At 41.6% G+C, this 20184-nt stretch overlaps 1 protein-coding gene and 1 non-coding gene across 2 annotated transcripts; both read left to right on the top strand.

Moving 5' to 3' along the window:
* Positions 1 to 1862: 1862 nt before the first annotated feature.
* Positions 1863 to 1969, top strand: LOC132484686 (U6 spliceosomal RNA). The gene has a single exon (XR_009531248.1). It is a non-coding gene; the product is annotated as a U6 spliceosomal RNA (small nuclear RNA).
* A 10621-nt stretch (positions 1970 to 12590) lies between these two features.
* On the top strand, positions 12591 to 13899 carry LOC132481132 (SWI/SNF-related matrix-associated actin-dependent regulator of chromatin subfamily D member 2-like). The gene is made up of 2 exons (XM_060085758.1): positions 12591 to 12874; positions 12912 to 13899. Exons 1-2 carry the CDS (start codon positions 12625 to 12627, stop codon positions 13838 to 13840), a joined length of 1179 nt encoding a protein of 392 aa, XP_059941741.1. The 5' UTR covers positions 12591 to 12624; the 3' UTR covers positions 13841 to 13899.
* The last annotated feature ends 6285 nt before the right edge of the window (positions 13900 to 20184 follow it).

The following is a 20184-nucleotide window of genomic DNA, read 5'->3' as shown; positions in this document are numbered from 1 at the left end:
ACCGTGATCTGAAGCCGCAAGCAGCCGGCTGTGCCAGCCCTGCGAGAAATCCGCCCCCGAGAGAGCTCCGCCCCAAGAGAACTCCACCCCGTTCCCGCTGAAGAAAACCCTGTAAAGCAGCCCTACCTCTGGCCTGCCAGGGAGAGCCGGTGCTGTACAGGATGATCTCGCCCCTCTCCATTCTTTCATCAAAGAATAAAACTTTCTGGGCGTCCCTGGTGGCGCAGTGGTTGAGAATCTGCCTGCTAATGCAGGGGACGGACGTGGGTTGGAGCCCTGGTCTGGGAGGATCCCACATGCCGCGGAGCAACTAGGCCCGTGAGCCGCAACTACTGAGCCTGCGCGTCTGGAGCCTGTACTCCAGAACAAGAAAGGCCGCGACAGTAAGAGGCCCGCGCACCGCGATGAAGAGCGGCCCCCGCTCACTGCAACTGGAGAAAGGCCTCGCAAAGAAACGAGGACCCAACACAGCCAAAAAGTAAATAAATAAATAAAATTAACAAACAAACAAAAAACTTTCTTTTGCTTGGTCTCATTCTATTGGCTCAGATGACACTGGGCAGAAGGATCCTTGCTGGGGACCAAATCAGGAGGGTAAGTAACTTCCCCACCATGTTCCTCTCTCATCACAAACTCTTGCCTCCCCTGGGATAACCACTCTCCTGACTATTAGGTTAATGTGTCCCTGCTTTGTTTCATAGTTTTTCGACAGAAGCAGGAACCCCTAATCAATGTGGGTTACTTCTATCTGTTTTTGTCTTGTTTCTTTTGTTGATGTTATGTTGCACACAGCTGTAGTTTTAAATTTTTCACTACTGAATGTTATTCCATTACATGAATAAACCGTTTGTCTATTCATTTTACTGTAGATGGATGTTTGGCAGGATCCCATTTGAGGCTATTGTACGCAATATTGCACATTCCTGTCAGGTGTAGGGTAGTGCACATAAGTATGTATTTCAATAATAGAACATATCTCTGAGAGAGGAATTTCTGGATATGCACAACTGCACATTACTGGATAGTGCCAAAGCATTTTCCAAAATGACTGGATCAGTGTTTACTGCCACCAGTTTTTGAAAGTTCTTATTGCTCCACGTTCTTGCCTTGGAATTGTCTTACTTTAAAATTTTCTCCAATCTAGTGGGTAAGCAATGGTTTCTCACTGAGGTTTTGATGTGCTTTTTCTGATTCCCAATGAGGTTGAATGCCATTTTAAATGTACATTGGTCATTTAGATTTCATTAGTGAATTTTCTTGTCCATTTTTCTGTTGAATTGGCAGCATTGCTTTTGGGCTTTTTTTATCATTTGTAACAATTCTCTATGAATTCTGAATATTTTGGTTAAAATTGGAAATATGTTCTCCCACCCTATGGTTGCTTTTTACTATCTTAATAGTGTATGTCAACGAAGGGAACTTAATTTTAGTGAAATCAACTTTATTGATCTCCTTTTAGTTAGTGCCTTTTGCATCATTTTTTTTTAAATTTATTTGTTTTATTTACTTATTTTTGGCTGCATTGGGTCTTTGTTGCTGCATGCGGGCTTTCTCTAGTTGCAGCGAGCGAGGGCTACTCTTGGTTGTGGTGCACAGGCTTCTCACTGCGGTGGCCTCTCTTGTTGCAGGGCTCGGGCTCTAGGCATACGGGCTTCAGTAGTTGTGGCATGCGAGCTCAGTAGTTGTGGCTCGCGGGCTCTAGAGCACAGGCTCAGTAATTGTGGCACACAGGCTTAGTTGCTCTGTGGCATGTGTGATCTTCCCAGACCAGGGCTCAAACCTGTGTCCCCTGCATTGGCAGGCGGATTCTTAACCACTGAACCACCAGGGAAGCCCTGCGTCATGTTTAAGAAATCATTTCCGTGCTCCCTTTGGCAGCACATATACTAAAATTGGAACAATACAGAGAAGATTAGTATGGCCCCTACACAAGGATGACATGCAAATTCATGAAGCGTTCCATATTTTTCCCACACACATATGTTCACCTAATCTATGACAAAGGAGGCAAGAATATACAATGAAGAAAAGACAGTCTCTTCAATAAGTGGTGCTGGGAAAACTGGACAGCTACATGTAAAAGAATGAAATTAGAACACTCCCCAACACCATGCACAGAAATAAACTCAAAATGCAGTGTAAAGGTATCACTTTACACTGGTCAGAATGGCCATCGTAAAAAATCTACAAACAGTAAATGCTGAGCAGCGTGTGGAGAAAAGGGAACCCTCTTGCACTGTTGGTGGGAATGTAAATTGATACAGCCACTATTGAGAACAGTTTGGAGATTCCTAAAAAAACTAAAAATAGAACTACCATATGGCCCAGAAATCCCACTACTGGACCTATACCCAGAGAAAACCATAATTCAAAAAGACACATGTACCCCAGTATTCATTGCAGCACTATTTACAATAGCCAGGACATGGAAATAACCTAAATGTCCATCAACAGAGGAATGGATAAAGAAGATGTGGTACATATATACAATGGAGTATTACTCAGCCATAAAAAGAAATGAAATTGGGTCATTTGTAGAGATGTGGATGGACCTAGAGACTGTCATACAGAGTGAAGTAAGTCAGAAAGAGAAAAACGTATATCATATATTAACACATATATGCAGAATCTAGAAAAATGGTATAGATGATCTTATTTGCAAAGCAGATGTAGAAACACAGATGTAGAGAACAAATGTATGGACACCAAGGGAGGAAGGGGGGGATGGGATGAATTGGGAGACTGGGATTGATGTATATACAGTATTGATACTATGTATAAGATAGATAACTAATGAGAACCTACTGTATAGCTCAGGGAACTCTACTCAGTGTTCTGTGGTGACCTAAATGGGAAGGAAATCCAAAAAAGTGGGGATACATGTACGTATATCTGACTCACTTTGCTGTACAGTAGAAACTCACACAACATTGTAAAGCAACTATACTCCAATAAAAATTAATTTAAAAAAAGGAATCACTTCCTATCTAAGGTCATGAAGATATTCTCTTTATTATCCAGTACAAGTTTGATTTTTTTTTTTGATATGTAAGTCTGTAACCCACCTGGAATTGATTTTTGTGTTAGGTTTGACAGGAGATCCAATTTTTTTTTCTACAATAAGTGTTGTCCAATAGTCCCAGCACCATTTGTTGAAAATACTAGCCTTTCCCCTACTGCTCTGCAGTGTTACTTTGCCATATATATCTGGTTCCATTCCTAGACATTCTATTCTCTTCGTTCCCCTGTCTGTTTGTCCTTGTGCTAATACCACAGGGTATAAATTAATGTAGACTTATATTAACTTGGCTATTCTTTAATCTTTGCAGTTCCATATAAATTTTAGAATCAACTTTTCACATTCCACACACACACACAAAAACCCTACTGCAATTTTTATTGGATTTGAATTAAATCCATAAATAAGTTTAGGGAAAAGACATTTTGGCAAATTTGAATCTTCTAGTCTATAACCAATATCTATTTCTCTATGTCAGTCTTTTTAGTTTATTTTAATAAAGTTTTATAGTCTTCTCTGTAAATTTATTTATAGATGTTTGATATTTTAATCCTAAGTGTTTTAAGCCTTTTCTCTTTTTCCAAGTCTTTCTTGTACACAACAGAACTAACATTTTCCTTTCAAGGAAAGCATGCAGAAGCTTACTGATAAAACAATTGCACTCAAACAGGAATGCTGTTGCCCTTGACAACAATCTGGTCCACTAGCTAATTAGGCCATACCCTATACTGATGATATGCATGAAGCCACAGGCATCCAATCAGCAGAGTCAGTGGAAAATTGGAAATTATAGGCTAAGTCTACAAGAAGTATGCCTGGAAAATAGATGATGAAGAATCCTGCTGCGTAGCATAAGAAGAGTAGTCTGAACACACTTACTACAGTGGTTGTTGTCTTTATTTCAATGTAAATTATAAATGTATAGCTGTTTGTTTTATTATTTTCATCATTTTTCAATTTACAATAAACCCTGTTAGCAGTAATTAGTTCAAAAGAATGGAACAGTGTGTTTAATGAAAAAAATAAGTGCTACATCTTTATCTCTGAGAAAGTTAATGATGACCGTGTAACTTGCAAAACTTGTCAACATTTACCAACCACTATGAAGGTCATAGTGATATCACTGAACACATACAAAGACACAAATCTGCTAAAGAATTCTCAGCTTCTGAAAAAATAGCTAAAAAGACTGAGTGGGAAAATAAGGATTCAACATGTGCTGCTGAAGAAAGTGCATTTACACGAGACTGTGACGCTTATCTTTCCAGTTAGAGCCAATGCCTGTTCTCCTAAATGAATTTCACTCCTTTTGATTGCAGGCTTTTTGTGCACATTCAAGGAGGGGAGCAATGGCTATGAAGGAGCCGGCTCCATTAGTAGCACCAGGACTTCGCACACTGTTAGATGATGCCAACTTTACAGTGCTATTTCCAGATACTTTAAAGATTAAGAGACATACAGAGATTTTCAGGTGTGTATATGTACATCTATTAGTAAACTTGGCCTATTTCATACATATATTTGCATATGTTTCACTCTGATATGTCTAAGTGTGGATTTCTTTTTATTTGTCATCCTTAGGATATTTGAATCTGTGTATTTTATAAGTTACAGAAAATTCTCAGTCACTGTCTTCAGATATTCCATCTGTCACATTCTCTCTTTTCTCTCCTTCTTGGACTCCACTTATGGCAGCCCTTCTCACTGTATCCTCTATTTCTGTTGCCCTTCCTTCAATATTTTCCATAAATTAGCTTCTTTCTACTTAATTGTGATTAATTTCTTCCATCATGTCATCCAGTTCACCAATTTTCTTATCAGTTTTGCCTAATCTACTATTAAACTCATTCATAGCGCTCTTTATTTCACCTGTTGAAGTTAGTTCTAAAATATATAGTTTAATGTGCTGTGTCACTATTCATAATTTTCAGTTACCTGCCACGGTTTTATATTTGACGTTTATTTTCTCAGAACCATAGTAACCACAGTTTCATAGTTTTTGTCTGATAATTCCAGTATCTACAGTCTTTATGGATCTACTTCTATTAACTGCGGTTTCTCAAGAGGAGTCTTGTCCTTTGGATCTAGATGTTCTTATTGTATGTTAAATATGTTATTTGAAAATTATTAGTAGTATCAATTTATTATCTTCCAAACAGGATTTTATAATGCTTTTGCTAAGCACCTGGGGAAACTAGCAATGCAAGATCATTTTAATCCAAGTTCAGAGCTTGAGATTTTACACACACACACACACGCACACACACACAGACAGACATATTATTCAGCTATGAAAAAGAAGGAAATCTTTCCATTTGCATCAACATGGGTGAAACTGGAGGACATAATGCTAAGTGAAATAAGCCAGACACATGAAGAAGATATTGTATGATCTTAATTATATGTGGAGTCTTTTTAAAAAAAGAGTTGAATTCATCGAAACAGAGACTAGAACATGAGTTACCAGGGCTGGGCCAAGCAGGGAGGAGGGGAGGGGAAATAAGGGAGGTATTGGTCAAGGGTCAAGGGTATTGGTCAAAGTTGTTGGCCATTATGTAGTATGAACAAGTCTAAAGAATAATACACAGCATGATGACCATAATTAATAATACTGTATTGAATATTGAAAATATGAATAGAGTAGATTTCAGGTGTTCTCATCACACACACACACAAATAACTATGTTAGGAGACAACATGCTGCTTAGCTTAAGGATAATAATCATTTCACTATACCCATATATATATCAAATCATGATATTGTACACCTTAAATATACACAACTTTTGTTTAAAACTATATTTTAAAATGATTACATCCCAAGAGTATGGAAAGAGTGTTGGATCCTTCTCAGGAGACCCATCAGCAGTGCTCTGTGTGTCTCTTCTGATTTATCTCCTCTCACTCATCATCACACAGAATCTTCATCTATCTGGATATTAGAAAAAGTGCCTCTGACCCACAACATATTCTTCCAAATCTATCACTTAGGCCATAAATTCTGCCCACTGATCTCAGGACTAAGGCATCTGATGCTCAAATTCCAGATTCTTACAGCTCATAAGCCAAGAACTTCACTCTTGTTGCAGAGCCATTCTCTAAAAACCTTCCCTGGAGCTAATGAGTGACCATGAGTACCTGTAAGAAGGTCTAGACTTCAAGGTAAGAAGAGATAGGAAGACATACATGTCAAAGCAGTTAATCCATTTATTGGAATATATTAAGCTTGTAGTTATCAGACTGTTCTACAGAACCCTAAGACATAATAATGATTTGATAAACATGATTTTTAAATTGCCACATTATTTGCTAATATAAACAGTGTATGTAATTTATCAATAGAAACAAACTATACTGAAGTCTGTTTTTGTGTTGTTAGGACGAACAGTCTCTAGCCATTGAGCCACTGAAACCTCAAGAAGCAAATTGTTGGAGCCCTGTCAAGTCCTCCCAGAATCTCCAGAGCTGGTTAGAGATAGAGCTTTTCCCTGGGGAGCCATTCAGTTGGGAGCATGGAGAGGGTCATGGAAAGGGCACAGGAAGGGCTACAGAACTGTACTCATTGTGAGAAAGCAAGAAAGTTCCACAATTTCTCAGACTTTGTTTCTTACACGTTAATGAAAAAAAGGGAATAGAGGGACTTCCCTGGTGGTTGTCCAGTGGTTTAGACTCAGCACTTCCACTGCAGGGGCCGAGGGTTCAATCCCTAGTCAGAGAACTAAGATCCTACATGCCACAAACCGTGGCCAAAAAAAGGGGGGAGGGGATAGAAATCTCTGTTTCTCAGAGTTATTTGAGAATCAATGACCTAATATGTGCAGTAGAACATAGCACAGCACTGGACACAAAGTACATAATGAGTGTCAGTCACCTGTCCTTGTCTTTCTTCTAGCAAGTCCCCAGACCTCTTAGAAAGAAGTTTTCCAGCTCATACTGAATCACAGCTTCCACAGAAGCTATTCTATCTATGTCCATATATGCAGGGCCATGAAAAAGGTAATTTTTGTGCTTATGTTTGATGCCCTTAAGGACATCTTTTTCCAAACAGCTTCTCCTCATCTACCCATGCCTGCCAATCTAGCAGTACTTTACAGGGTTCAGATTGCTCTGACTCTAAAACAACCTACTTTTGCTTCTGATAGTCCATAACAGGAAACATTTTTATAGAGTATAACGGAGAGGCTGGCAGCATAATGGAGACTCTAGAACAAGACTTAAAATGCTGCAGTTTTCCATCAGTCACACGACACAGCATGTCATGCATAAGAAACAGCTGATTTATTAGCCTGATGGAGCAGGCTGTGAATATGAAATGATAGGGTGCAGCCACAGACCAGTTGCAGGAAAATGTGCAGTTGTGGGCCAACTCGTGGGTGCTGTTGACAATAATGCCAGAGATCAATTCTGACCAACACATATTTATTTATCAGGAAAACTCTGAGAGATGACAAAGCACGGGAGCCAGCCAGCCCCACAGGGAAGACAACCAATGTCCAGCATTCTTGTGTGAGTTGGTAACAAATCTACTTTTCCCCTCGTGGTGATGCTACTAAATAAATAACATGAATAAAAATAAACTATTGGAAGCCTATTTCTCACATTACATTAGCGAGGATATTTGAGGATCTGTTTCATGGCTTTAATTCAGGCATATTTCCCCCCTCATCTTTTTCTGAAACATATCAATTTCTGTTTGTGACATTACCTATCTTAGGAATAGTTGTTTACGGCATGTGGAGAATGGGAATTGGTTAGCCAGCAAATCAAAAAGGGCAGATGATGTAAACCTCGTAGGGCAGAAGTAAATGTGGGTGAGAGCTAAAAAGTTCAAAACTCCTCACCTTCTGAGCACCAATGCATTTCCTGAAAGGAGATCAAAAATGCACCACCTAGGGCTTCCCTGGTGATGCAGTGGTTGGGGGTCCGCCTGCCGATGCAGGGAACGCGGGTTCGTGCCCCAGTCCGGGAGGATCCCACATGCCGCGGAGCGGCTGGGCCCGTGAGCCATGGCCGCTGAGCCTGCGCGTCCGGAGCCTGTGCTCCGCAACGGGAGAGGCCACAACAGTGAGAGGCCCGCGTACCACAAAAAAAAAAAAAAAAAAGCACCACCTATACTGGTTTGAGAGTAGTAATCCCCACATTCCAGCTGAATGTTAAGTACATACAAATTTCTAAAGCCTCTCATAATATTATTTTGACATTGCCTTTTCAAAATAAAATACTTACGTGATTTCATTTTGACCTGTATAGTGACTTTCTGACCCATAACAATGTCACAGAAAAACATACTGCTGAAATCATCAAATTACTGAGTATGTGCCTCAGACTATGTCCAGCCAAACTAAAGTTGAACATTTCATGGGAAAAAACCTTGCTCAATGACCTAGATATTTCCCACCTTAAAATTCTTTAAGATAGTATTTCACGTCAATTTTTATTTCCCCTCACAATCCATGATTGTGCCATGATTTCCTATTTCACTTTGCCGGTATTCACACAACATTAGGTGTAACATTTTACAAGAACCCACCAAAACCAGTTAAGCCTGACTGGCTCTATAGGTAGTGACTTTACTTTCTGAACCAGAAATGTTATAGGACACATGGGCTGCCAGCAGGGCAGAGCACTTTGTATCCAACCTGTGTCCTTGAAACAGTCTCTCCTCCAGCAAATGAGTCCTCAAAACTGCCACTGGGATTATCTTCATAAAACTGAAATCTGATCAAGCCACTCCGATGCTTTAACCCCTTTGAAATCTCTTCTTTTCCTATAGGATAAAATCTAAACTTTTTGGGTGGGCAACAAAACTCCAAATAGCCTGCCTCAAGACATCTCTTTCACCATTGCAGGTTCCATCCAGCCATTCTGAACTTCTCACCATGTCTTAACACAGCCTTTCCTAAATTCCATATCTTTGCACCTATATCCTCTCTCTGGAAATACTCTTCCCCACCACACACACACACACACACACACACACACACAGACACACACACACACGAGTACATAAGCACATGTACTTATCCTTCAAGACGAATTCTTTCCCATGTTCTCCCATGCAGTTAGCTGTTTCTAAACAACTTATCTGTGCCTCTATCAAAGCATTCACCACATTTTATATCAACTTATCTATTTATACATTTAGGTCCTCTCCTAAGCTGGAGTTCACTATAGTTTTAGGTAAACTATATTAAGGAATAACTCTAAATTATAACTGCTGGATTATGAAGTCTGCCTTCTCCCCACTGTCATTAGGTGTGTTCGATCATGATCAAGGCAACCACTTGGGGGAGATGTTGTAAAGATGTTACCAGCATAGGGTGGGTGAGGGGACAGACTAGTGACCTTTAATAACTCTAATAACGTTAATATCTGCAATAATTCTTCCAAACCTAAGATGATGCGTGCAACAACAGAAACAACCAGCATCAAAACAGCCTAGTTGTTTAATCAATAACCAGCAGTTGTAAAACCAGGGCTTCCATCAAGTTCCACTGTGTGGGAAGGCAGCATATGTACAGCTGTTCATTAGGTTGAAACTTCACATTAGATACAGCTTGGATTTAATAGCTGTGAATTTTCTATCTCTAGAAAGCTCATTAAAAGACTATCACTCCCCTTTTTGTTGGTTACTAAAGAAGTTTAGGAAGTATACCTACTGGAGAAGTATGAGAAGTTAGAGAGGATTAATTTAGATAGGTGCTAATTCCAAAGAAGAGGAACAATAATAACAAAAAACCTTTCTTTCCTTACACAGAAGTTCTCTTTGAATACAAATATAAACTCTAGGCAAAATGCTTTGGCCCAAATAATTAGACTCCTGCTGACAATCAGAGTCAGCGGCGGACTGATGTCATGCCAAAGGACACGCAGTCTGAGCCTTTAACGTAGAGTTCTAGGGCTAATTAGAAAAATTACACCATGCCACATCCAGTTCTGGAGTCTGTATTTCAGCTGCAGAAGGTGATACCAGTAATGTATGGTGTCACATCTTCAGTCTCGATCTAAGACAAAGAACAAAATACTTTTAAAAGAATTCCTGAAGAACAGAAGGGGATTCAGCCTTACTTGCCTCTTCACGAACACCTAATAAAAGAGAGAGAAAACAGGGTTATCTTCAACAAGCAAATCTTTCTCATTCTCAATTTTCTTTTTTTTTTTTTATTTTTTTTTATTTTTATTTTTTTTAATTTTTTTTTATTTTACAAATTTAATCAGTTATACATATACATATGTTCCCATATCCCCTCCCTTTTGCGTCTCCCTCCCACCCTCCCTATCCCACCCCTCCAGGCGGTCACAAAGAACCGAGCTGATCTCCCTGTGCTATGCGGCTGCTTCCCACTAGCTATCTACCTTACATTTGGTAGTGTATATATGTCCATGCCGCTCTTTCCCTTTGTCACAGCTTACCCTTCCCCCTCCCCATATCCTCAAGTCCATGCTCTAGTAGGTCTGTGTCTTTATTCCTGTCTTACCCCTATGTTCTTGATGACATTTTTTTCTTAAATTCCATATATATGTGTCAGCATACAGTATTTGTCTTTCTCTTTCTGACTTACTTCACTCTGTATGACAGACTCTAGGTCCATCCACCTCATTACAAATAGCTCAATTTCATTTCTTTTTATGGCTGAGTAATATTCCATTGTATATATGTGCCACATCTTCTTTATCCATTCATCCGATGATGGACACTTAGGTTGTTTCCATCTCCGGGCTATTGTAAATAGGGCTGCTATGAACATTTTGGTACATGTCTCTTTTTGAATTATGGTTTTCTCAGGGTATATGCCCAGTAGTGGGATTGCTGGGTCATATGGTAGTTTTATTTGTAGTTTTTTAAGGAACCTCCATACCGTTCTCCATAGTGGCTGTACCAATTCACATTCCCACCAGCAGTGCAAGAGTGTTCCCTTTTTTCCACACCCTCTCCAGCATTTATTGTTTCTAGATTTTTTGATGATGGCCATTCTGACTGGTGTGAGATGATATCTCATTGTAGTTTTGATTTGCATTTCTCTAATGAGTAAAGATGTTGAGCATCCTTTCATGTGTTTGTTGGCTGTCTGTATATCTTCTGTGGAGAAATGTCTATTTAGGTCTTCTGCCCATTTTTGGATTGGGTTGTTTGTTTTTTTGCTATTGAGCTGCATGAGCTGCTTATAAATTTTGGAGATTAATCCTTTGTCAGTTGCTTCATTTGCAAATATTTTCTCCCATTCTGAGGGTTGTCTTTTGGTCTTGTTTATGGTTTCCTTTGCTGTGCAAAAGCTTTTAAGTTTCATTAGGTCCCATGTGTTTATTTTTGTCTTTATTTCCATTTCTCTAGGAGGTGGGTCAAAAAGGATCTTGCTGTGATTTATGTCATAGAGTGTTCTGCCTATGTTTTCCTCTAGGAGTTTGATAGTGTCTGGCCTTACATTTAGGTCTTTAATCCATTTTGAGCTAATTTTTGTGTATGGTGTTAGGGAGTGATCTAATCTCATACTTTTACATGTCCCTGTCCAGTTTTCCCAGCACCACTTATTGAAGAGACTGTCCTTTCTCCACTGTACATTCCTGCCTCCTTTATCAAAGATAAGGTGACCATATGTCCGTGGGTTTATCTCTGGGCTTTCTATCCTGTTCCATTGATCTATCTTTCTGTTTTTGTGCCAGTACCATACTGTCTTGATTACTGTAGCTTCTCATTCTCAATTTTCATCCACCTGATTTGCAAGTTATTTTTTCCCCTCTCCTCCTGGAAGTAAAACAATAAAAACCTAAGCCTCTTCTAGTCAGTTTCCAGTACAATGCAATACAGTGCCAGCTTTTGTTCCCAGAGCCTAAAACAGGCTGGGGAACCACACATGTGCTCTCCAATGTCCATGGACGGCTGAAACTTAGAAAAGGTGCCTTCAGTTGACATAAGCTGTTTCAGCCTTGTCCAGAGTCTGAAACCAGTTCTGTCCTGGGTGTCCCTCCTCAAACACTGGGGATACTGATTCTATTTGGTTCTAAGTCCCAGTTTCCTACTAACTGCAACGACTTGAACTAGAATCCTGTCCTGCCTCTCCTTCCTCAGGAGGCTCCACACCACCGCAAGGATGCTAACGCAGTTTTTCCAGAAGCAATCATCTAAACCAAACCTAGGTAATCAAAAAGCCATAGCCAAGAGGTAATCAGGAAAAAGAAGGTTCTAGGAGAAGAGAGGTCTCAGAAAGCATTAATCACAGACAGCATCTGATGAAAAATTTCCATTATCTCAGACAGTCAAAATTATCAAAATAACAGAGCCAGGCGGCCCTGGGAGCTCCGCCTCTGCCAGCCGGACCCAGCATGCTGCTCGGACCGGTGCTCAGGGGGCCCAGGCCTGCTAGAGGCGTAGGGGGTCACCGCCTTCTGCCCCAAGAGCCCCGCGGGCCCTGCGGCGCAGTACCAGAGGCCTGGCTTGCAGGTGGGACCCCCTGTCACCAGGGAGCTGGATGCCCATGGCTGGCTTGCAGGTGGGACCCCCTGCCGGCTCCCCATTTGGCGCAGCTGCTTCACTTCGACCTGACGTGCCACCCACCATGACGGACCCATTCCGAAAACTCCTGCTTGTGCCCCAGGCCCAGCCCCCGATGCCTGCCCAGCGCGGGGGGTTAAAGAGGAGGAAGGTGGCAGATAAAGTTCTACCTCAGCGAATTTGGGAGCTTGTCCCAGAACCTCAGGCGTGCATAGATCTCTTGGCTTTTGAGCGGAAGCTGGACCAGACCATTGCTCGAAAGCGGATGGAGATCCAGGAGGCCATCAAAAATCCTCTGACGCAAAAAGGAAAGCTGCGGATCTATATTTCTAATATGTTCTGTCCCAGCAAGGCAGAAGGTGATAGTGCAAGAACTGCAGGGACCCCCGGGGGGAAACCCAGCAGGGGACAAGGTGGCTTCCTGGGAACTCCGAGTAGAGGGAAAACTGCTGGATGATCTTAGGAAACAGAAGAGGAAGCTTTCTTCATTCTTTAAGAGGCTCGTCATTGAGCTGGACAAGGAACTGTACGGGCCTGACAAACACTTGCTGGAGTGGCACCAGATGCCCACCACCCAGGAGACAGATGGCTTCCAGGTGAAACGGCCTGGAGACCTCAACGTCAAGTGCACCCATCTGCTCATGCTGGATCATCAGCCTCCCCAGTACAAGTCGGACCCCCGACTGCGGAGGCTGCTGAGGGTGCACACACAGACGAGGGCTGCCATCATGAAGGCCCTGTGGCTCTACATCAAACACAGCCAGCTGCAGGACGACCACAAGCGGGAGTTCGTCAACTGCAACTGGTACTTCCGCCAGATCTTCAGTTGTGGCCGACTGCATTTCTCTGAGATTCCCATGAAGCTAGACAGGTTGCTGCAGCATCCAGACCCCATTGTCGTCAACCATGTAATTAGTGTGGACCCTAACAACCAGAAGAAGACAGGCTGTTATGACATTGATGTGGAGGTGGATGACCCACGCAAGGTCCAGATGAGCAATTTTCTGGCCTCTACCACCAATCAGCAGGAGCTTGCTTCCCTTGATGTCAAAATCCATGAGACCATTGAGTCCATCAACCAGCTGAAGACCCAGAGGGATCTCACGCTCTGTTTTAGCACTGACCCCCAGGACTCCATCCAAGAATCGCTCTGTTCCCAGCGCCAGGACCTCAAGATTATCACTGATGTGATTGGGAGTCCTGAGGAAGAGAGACAAGCTGCTTTCTACCACAAGCCCTGGGCCCAGGAACCAGTGGGGAGGCACATCATTGCCAAGGTGCAACAGCAAAGGCAGGAACTGGAACAGGTGCTGGGAATCTGCCTGACCTAACTGCTCAGGGATCCCTTCCTTTCTTCCCAGCCCTGGAGCCACCCCCTCCTCAGCCTGGAAGGGGACCATCCACTGGGGCACAGACATGTAGGATGAGGGGGTGAGGGGTGTCTCCTGTCACCCTCTGCTCCCCAGCTTTAGTTTCATAAGTGTAGTGATAGGATTCCTTGTTGCTTTGTCCCCAAAGCCTTACTACTTACACGTTGGCTTTAATTGGATTCACAGAAGAGGCCTCCTCTGCCCCCTGCAGGCAGGCCCAAGTAGGACCTGGAGGCTGTGCTTTGGCATCATAATGGAGACTTTTCAGAACCAAAGGCCCCTGGCTTTGCTTGTTTACTGACCCCCTTGGAGCGAGTGTCAGCGCTGGCTCTGGGGAGCTTGGCGAGGAAGAGGGGCACAGCTCACACTCTTCCTAGCCTTTCCAAACCAAAGTTCTATGCCATTCCTACCAGCCCAGCCTTGCTGCTGGTTTTTTTTCCTTTCCTTTGGGTATTTGCAGTATTCGTGGGGCAGGTTTTTCTATGCGGGAGCCACTTTTTTTGTACAGCGGTAAGCTTGGGTTTTTCAGGGAGCCCTACTTGGTGGCTCCTTCCTTATTTTCTGTTCTCAATCTATGCAAGCGGCTCTGGCCGCCATCATCTCCTGAGAGGCCAGAGAGCTGCCACCCAAGCTCTTGGGCCCAGGGGTAATGCCTTTTAGAGGGAGGGCACACTAGTTCTCTGGTGTGGCCTGAGGCATGGGTGTGTATCATTGCCCTTTGGAGCTTGGTAAGGAGGGTGGACCTAGGGCTTGGCAAGTGCCACTTCTGGCAGGTTTGGAAATTTCCAAATAAATCTTTGTTCATTGGTGATAAAAATAAATAAATAACAGAGCCATTACAAAATTGCTCTTTCCTTATCAGTACATTTGAAGAAAATAACAGGTCTTTGTCTTAAGGTGTTCATTCAACTTACGGAGTTCAGTTCATCAGAAGCTCCACAATTTGTGTTTTCTAGTTGCCTCTTTCTGGAATCACTGAATATTTGAATATCTAGTGCTTATATATGAACCAAATGAAAGTTATTCTGAGACAAATATTACTCAAGCCAAATTATTTTAATGCCAAATATGTTAATAGTACCTTTTCAAAAGTGTAAACATGGAGAGCTCAGAGAGCAAGTTTATGCATTCTTTATCAAATAAACAACATGGGTTTTGGCCCATTTTTTCTGCTGGAACAATAGAAATCCAAGTTATACATACAGAGAAAGCAGCAGAGGTCATAACAGCATTTGAATCTCATACTAGCCTGTTTCACTTCCTTCTCACAATTACCATTCTGCTTGTCTTTATCCTAGTGATAAAAACCAAAATAAAACCTCAAAATCAGATATTGAAACCCAAGATTATTTATAGCTGCCCAATATCTTATGACATAGTTACATTAGGTTTGATCCAGTTCTGCATGACTAGGAAAATTAAGCATGAAGCACCTTCTTCAACCTACTTCTCTAGTATCTAGGATGCTTTCCAGCAATTCAACATGTGTGTGCTTTCTCTTTGGTGGAAAAAAAAAAAAATACAAAGATAGATGGCATCACCTGAAAAGCAAAAGAAGTGAGGGCCTAAGCCTGTGGAGGCAGTTTAATCACCTGCAAGCAGTTTATCATTCAACATAATAGCACAGGGCCTTAAAAAGCCTGCTCTGACACTCTTATTTGTCCTGTGATAGAGTGCTCCCTGCAGGGGAATTTAATATCCCCACTGCAATCAAACTTTGATGTGCACAGAATGTGTCTGTCATCTGTAAGCTGGAAGTCACAGTGCAACCCACTTCGCTGACCAGGAAGGGCCAGTCTGTTTCCCACAGGAAGGTTCTCAACCTCAGTTAGCACCTAAGACACAATTTTGGACACCCAGACCCCACCTCAGAATGCCCGAGACTAGGGCCTGGGCATTGTTTTCAAAGCTACATGGTGATTTTGTCACAGAGCTGCATTGAGAATCACAGGGATGCAGTGTTGACCTTTCAGTGTCGTTGCTGGTGCATTGTTTTAAAATTCAGTCCAGGGACTGGGTGTATACTGCCTTCCAGAAAATGAAGGCAGCCTCTTTTGTGGAGGCTACATAATAGTTTTCCCTCTGGGTGATCAGCCCCCGGGAAACTCTGATGGAGCGTAAATCTCCCTTTTCATACAAACAAGCCAATCTCCTGGCTGTTCTGCTCCTGATTAGCCTGGGACAAAATCTCTTGTTCCAGGCAAAGTAGGTGTTATATATTATCATCATTTTATAAATAAAGAAATGGAAAGCCTGAGAAGTAGAATGACTTGCCTACTTTCATACTACAGACTAAAAGGTGACTGGTTCTAAACGAGGATTAAGATTTTCTACCTCTAAGCTTTTTTCTGATTTTAAAATGTATTTTCTATTGTGTTAGGTTCACATGCGAATAAAATCTCAGGGTTAGGAAAGCAGGATGTCCTCTTTAAAAAAATAAAAAGCAGTTTATTTTAGAAAAGTGGTTCTCAGAATGTGGTTTCTGAATGAGCAGCTTGAGAATCACTTAGGGATTTGTTAGAAATGCAAATTCTCAGCCCTCACCCTAGACCCAGAAAATGAGAACTTCTGGGTGTGGGCTAGCTCTCCAGGCAATTCTGAAATTTTAAGAACCACTGTTTTAGACAAAAGCCAAACTATAAACCCTTTCCCCCAAATTTTGTTGAAATAGAATCTCATAAAAATATTTTTTTAAAACTCAAAGGTAAAGTCAGAGAGAAGTAATAGTTTTTGGAGAAGTAAATCAGCTTGGTTGCCAGAGGTGGAGTCTTCTTGGCTGGAAAATAATCATTAGACAATTGTGGGAAATCATCCCCAAATATTTTTCTCTCTTGAGAAGACATTTAAGTAAAAGTTAAGGGCAACAGGCAGAAACAGTTTAAAGGAAATACGTTGAGTAAAGAAAGAGAATTCTCTGGCAAGGAAGGTACTAGGGCTTAATTAGGTCCTCAAACTAGCAGAAAAAATGAAAAAAGGCCCTTAGGAGAGAGATGGACAGGGTTACCAAATCTGTTTTCCTTTCCACAAATCTGTTTTCCTTTCCACTTGAGTACACAGCCCAGACTCCCTTGTAGTAGAGTGTGGCCCCAGGACTGAGTTCTGACTCCTGGAATGTGAGTAGAAGGGGTGGACGCTACTTCCAGCGCAGCCCATTAAAAAAAATCTCTGTCATAATGCTCACTCTTCTCTCTTCTCACATTGGCCTACTGGAAGCAGAGGATTCAGCAGAAACCTCCATGGCTTTAAGGGACAGTAGATGCACAAGCTAGAAGGACCCAGAGCTCATAAATCACCCTAGGGAATGACACTACCACACACCTACACAAAAACACTATATGAATGAGACAAATTCCCACTGGGCTAAGCCAGTGAAGTTTGGGGGTTGTTACAGACAGCATCTACCATGTGTAATCTAAGTCTTTGCGAGAGTGACTAAAATAAATGCATTTTTAGTCAAAGCAGCAATGTTTCATACCGAGTTCTGATGCCTGCACCTCAAATGGCTATAGAGCAGTAGCTACAGAATTCCCTGTAGATTAAAAAGTGCTCCTGTAAGTAGCAGCCAAGCACACCTGCACCTTGTTTTCTCTGTGAGCCCTCCCAGATAACACAGGGTCTCACTGCTCCTCTTCACCAGATTGTCCCTTCTGGAATTTGCCATTATATCCACGTGATGTTTAGAAGACAGAAAGGTAATCTATTTAGGGTCTATATTTTAAGTCTAACACTAATAATTGACCACAAACATCATTCATGATGAGTATGTTTTCAGAAATCTCTACTTCTCTCCTCAGTCCCACCTTTTGTTATGACATCCCCATTTTCCCTTGATGCCCTATTATCTATCTTCCTTGAAGATGTCATACCTCTTGTTCAATATTCATTCATTGCTTAAAAAATTATTTGTCCAGTGGGGGAAATAGACAAGTCATCTTTTCAGTCTGTACACAGCTTCTGACATGGATGAGTCTTCCATTGGCTTCCATCACACAACTCTCTCCTGGTTTATTCCTATTCTCTGGCACTTCCTCCTCCCTCTGCTTTGCATGACCATCCTTCTCTATCCAATAATTAAATGATATTAAGTGATGGAACTTCCTCAAGTCTCTGTCTTAGCCTTTCTCTCTCTCCAATTTCTATATTCAGGTTCTTATATCGACATCAACAACTTCTATTTTCGCCCACCTACACATGACTGAAATCTGTGAATATTTCTCATGTACAGACCTTGCTTTGGCGTTCCAGACTCACATAACAAATTACCTACTAAACATGTCTACTTGGATATCTCAAAGGCATTTTAAACACAACATAACACACAATTGAATTCATTGTTTCCAGCCTCATACTCCACCTCCACGTCTTCTTACAGTGACCATTATCAGTGAATGATACAAGCTTCCATTCTGATAAGCAAGCCAGACATCTAAGAATAATCCTAGACACCTCCCTCTTTCTTGCCCCTGATAGCTACTCCAAAACCACATCTTACTGATTTCACTTCCAAAATACCTCCTGAATCTGTATACTGCACCACATCTCCTCTATAGTATCCCAACCCAAACTGCCCACATCTCTTGCTTGAATGATGGCATTGCTTTTCCTTTTTAAAACACCACCAAATAGTCCATTCTCTACAATGCACAGTGATTTTTTTTCAAATTGCAAATCTGATCCCATCATTCCACTACTATTTAAAACTTATCAGAGGCTCTCCCTCGATCCTAGGCTAAAGATACAAATGCTTAACATTGCCCACAAGACCCTACCTTGGCCTGGATCCCATCTGCCTGCCCAGCCTCATCTCAAAACCACCCTTTCACTTTCCCTCTGCAAACCAACCACACTGGCTTTTTTCTTGAATGGGCATGTACCCTTCAACCACAGAACCTGGAACATACAAATTCCTTGGTCTCAAACAATTTCCTTACTTGTCTCATCTCCCTTTCACTTCTACTTTTAGATTTTATCTCACCTTGTTTCCCTTTCTCAGGGACCCTAGTGTGACCTCCATTTTATGGTTAATGGCCCATTACTAAGTCCTCCTAGAATGGCTCTATCTCCACACTAATGATAGCTGTAAATTTGCATTAAATTGTAGGATTCTTTGCTTAATGTCTATTGCCCTTGCTAAACTACAAGCTGCCCCGCAAAATCAGGAACCATGTCCAATTTTGTCCCACCACTGTATCCTAAGTCTCTCACTCATTTAACAAATATTTATGTGTCAGGAAATATTCTAGGTGCTAAGGACATAGTAATAACAAGACAGAGAAGTTTCCACCTGTTGTGGTATGTACATTGTAGTAATAGGAGACAGAAAATTAAAAATATATTTGTTAAAATAAGAAAAATAATAGGTAATAATAAGTGCTATGCAGAGAATTCAAATAGGATCATATGACACAATGTGATTAAGATGTTTATTTCAGATTGAAAGAAAACCTTTTTGGAGTGGTGAAATTGAAAATTTTAGTTAAAATTTTGACAAGATGAAACCAGTCATGTGAAGACTGATGAGGAGAATCCTCCAGGAAGAGGGCTGTAAGATGGGAGCCAACACCTGACACAGGCTAGGTTCATTATGAATGTTTAATAAATATTAATTGACTGTTGTCAGATAAGCAGGGCCCAGTTAGGGGCTATTAACCCAGGCTTCTCTTCTTTAGCCTATGAGAGATGTAGGGGACAAAGGAAAAAGGGGCAGGTGACATGAATGGTGTCTGTTGTAGTTGCTGTTGACTGATAGATCCTCAGTGCTGCTTTCCAGGGAAGCGAGATATGACACATTGAATTTTTTTTTTTTTTTTGTGGTACGCGGGCCTCTCACTGTTGTGGCCTCTCCCGTTGCAGAGCACAGGCTCCGGACGCACAGTCTCAGCGGCCATGGCTCACGGGCCCAGCTGCTCCGCAGCATGTAGGATCTTCCCGGACCGGGGCACAAACCCGTGTCCCCTGCATCGGCAGGCGGACTCTCAACCACTGCGCCACCAGGGAAGCCCGACACCTTGATTTTTGTAATTTCTATTGTGAGACGGGGATGACTGGTCTTAGTGATGAGCGATTAAGTAACTTGCACACAGTAAGACTCTGGACAGGCTGAAGGAAAAGCTGCATCTGCTGTAACTATTACTGTTTTACTCAAATTATATCTGACTCCAAGACCTGGCTTTGAACTTGGCACAGTATGGTTAAAACTATTTTCTTGATTTAGAGGTTCTTCTTTCAAAGTTAAGCTAAGTGTGCAAACAAATTCATAATATCTAGAAGATATGACAAACATAAAATATATTTTTTAAGTTCAG

The sequence above is a fragment of the Mesoplodon densirostris genome, chromosome 2 (assembly GCF_025265405.1).
Source record: "Mesoplodon densirostris isolate mMesDen1 chromosome 2, mMesDen1 primary haplotype, whole genome shotgun sequence".
Taxonomy (NCBI): Eukaryota; Metazoa; Chordata; class Mammalia; order Artiodactyla; family Ziphiidae; genus Mesoplodon; species Mesoplodon densirostris.
The sequence above is the reverse complement of the archived record's forward strand: the minus strand, read 5'-3'. Positions and strand labels throughout refer to the sequence as shown.

Coding starts and splice junctions, on each gene's coding strand:
- LOC132481132 (XM_060085758.1), top strand. CDS start 12,625: ATGCCTGCCCAGCGCGGGGGGTTAAAGAGGAGGAAGGTGGCAGATAAA. Junction 12,875..12,911: donor CAGCAAGGCAGAAGGTGATA/GTGCAAGAACTG, acceptor GGGGAAACCCAG/CAGGGGACAAGGTGGCTTCC.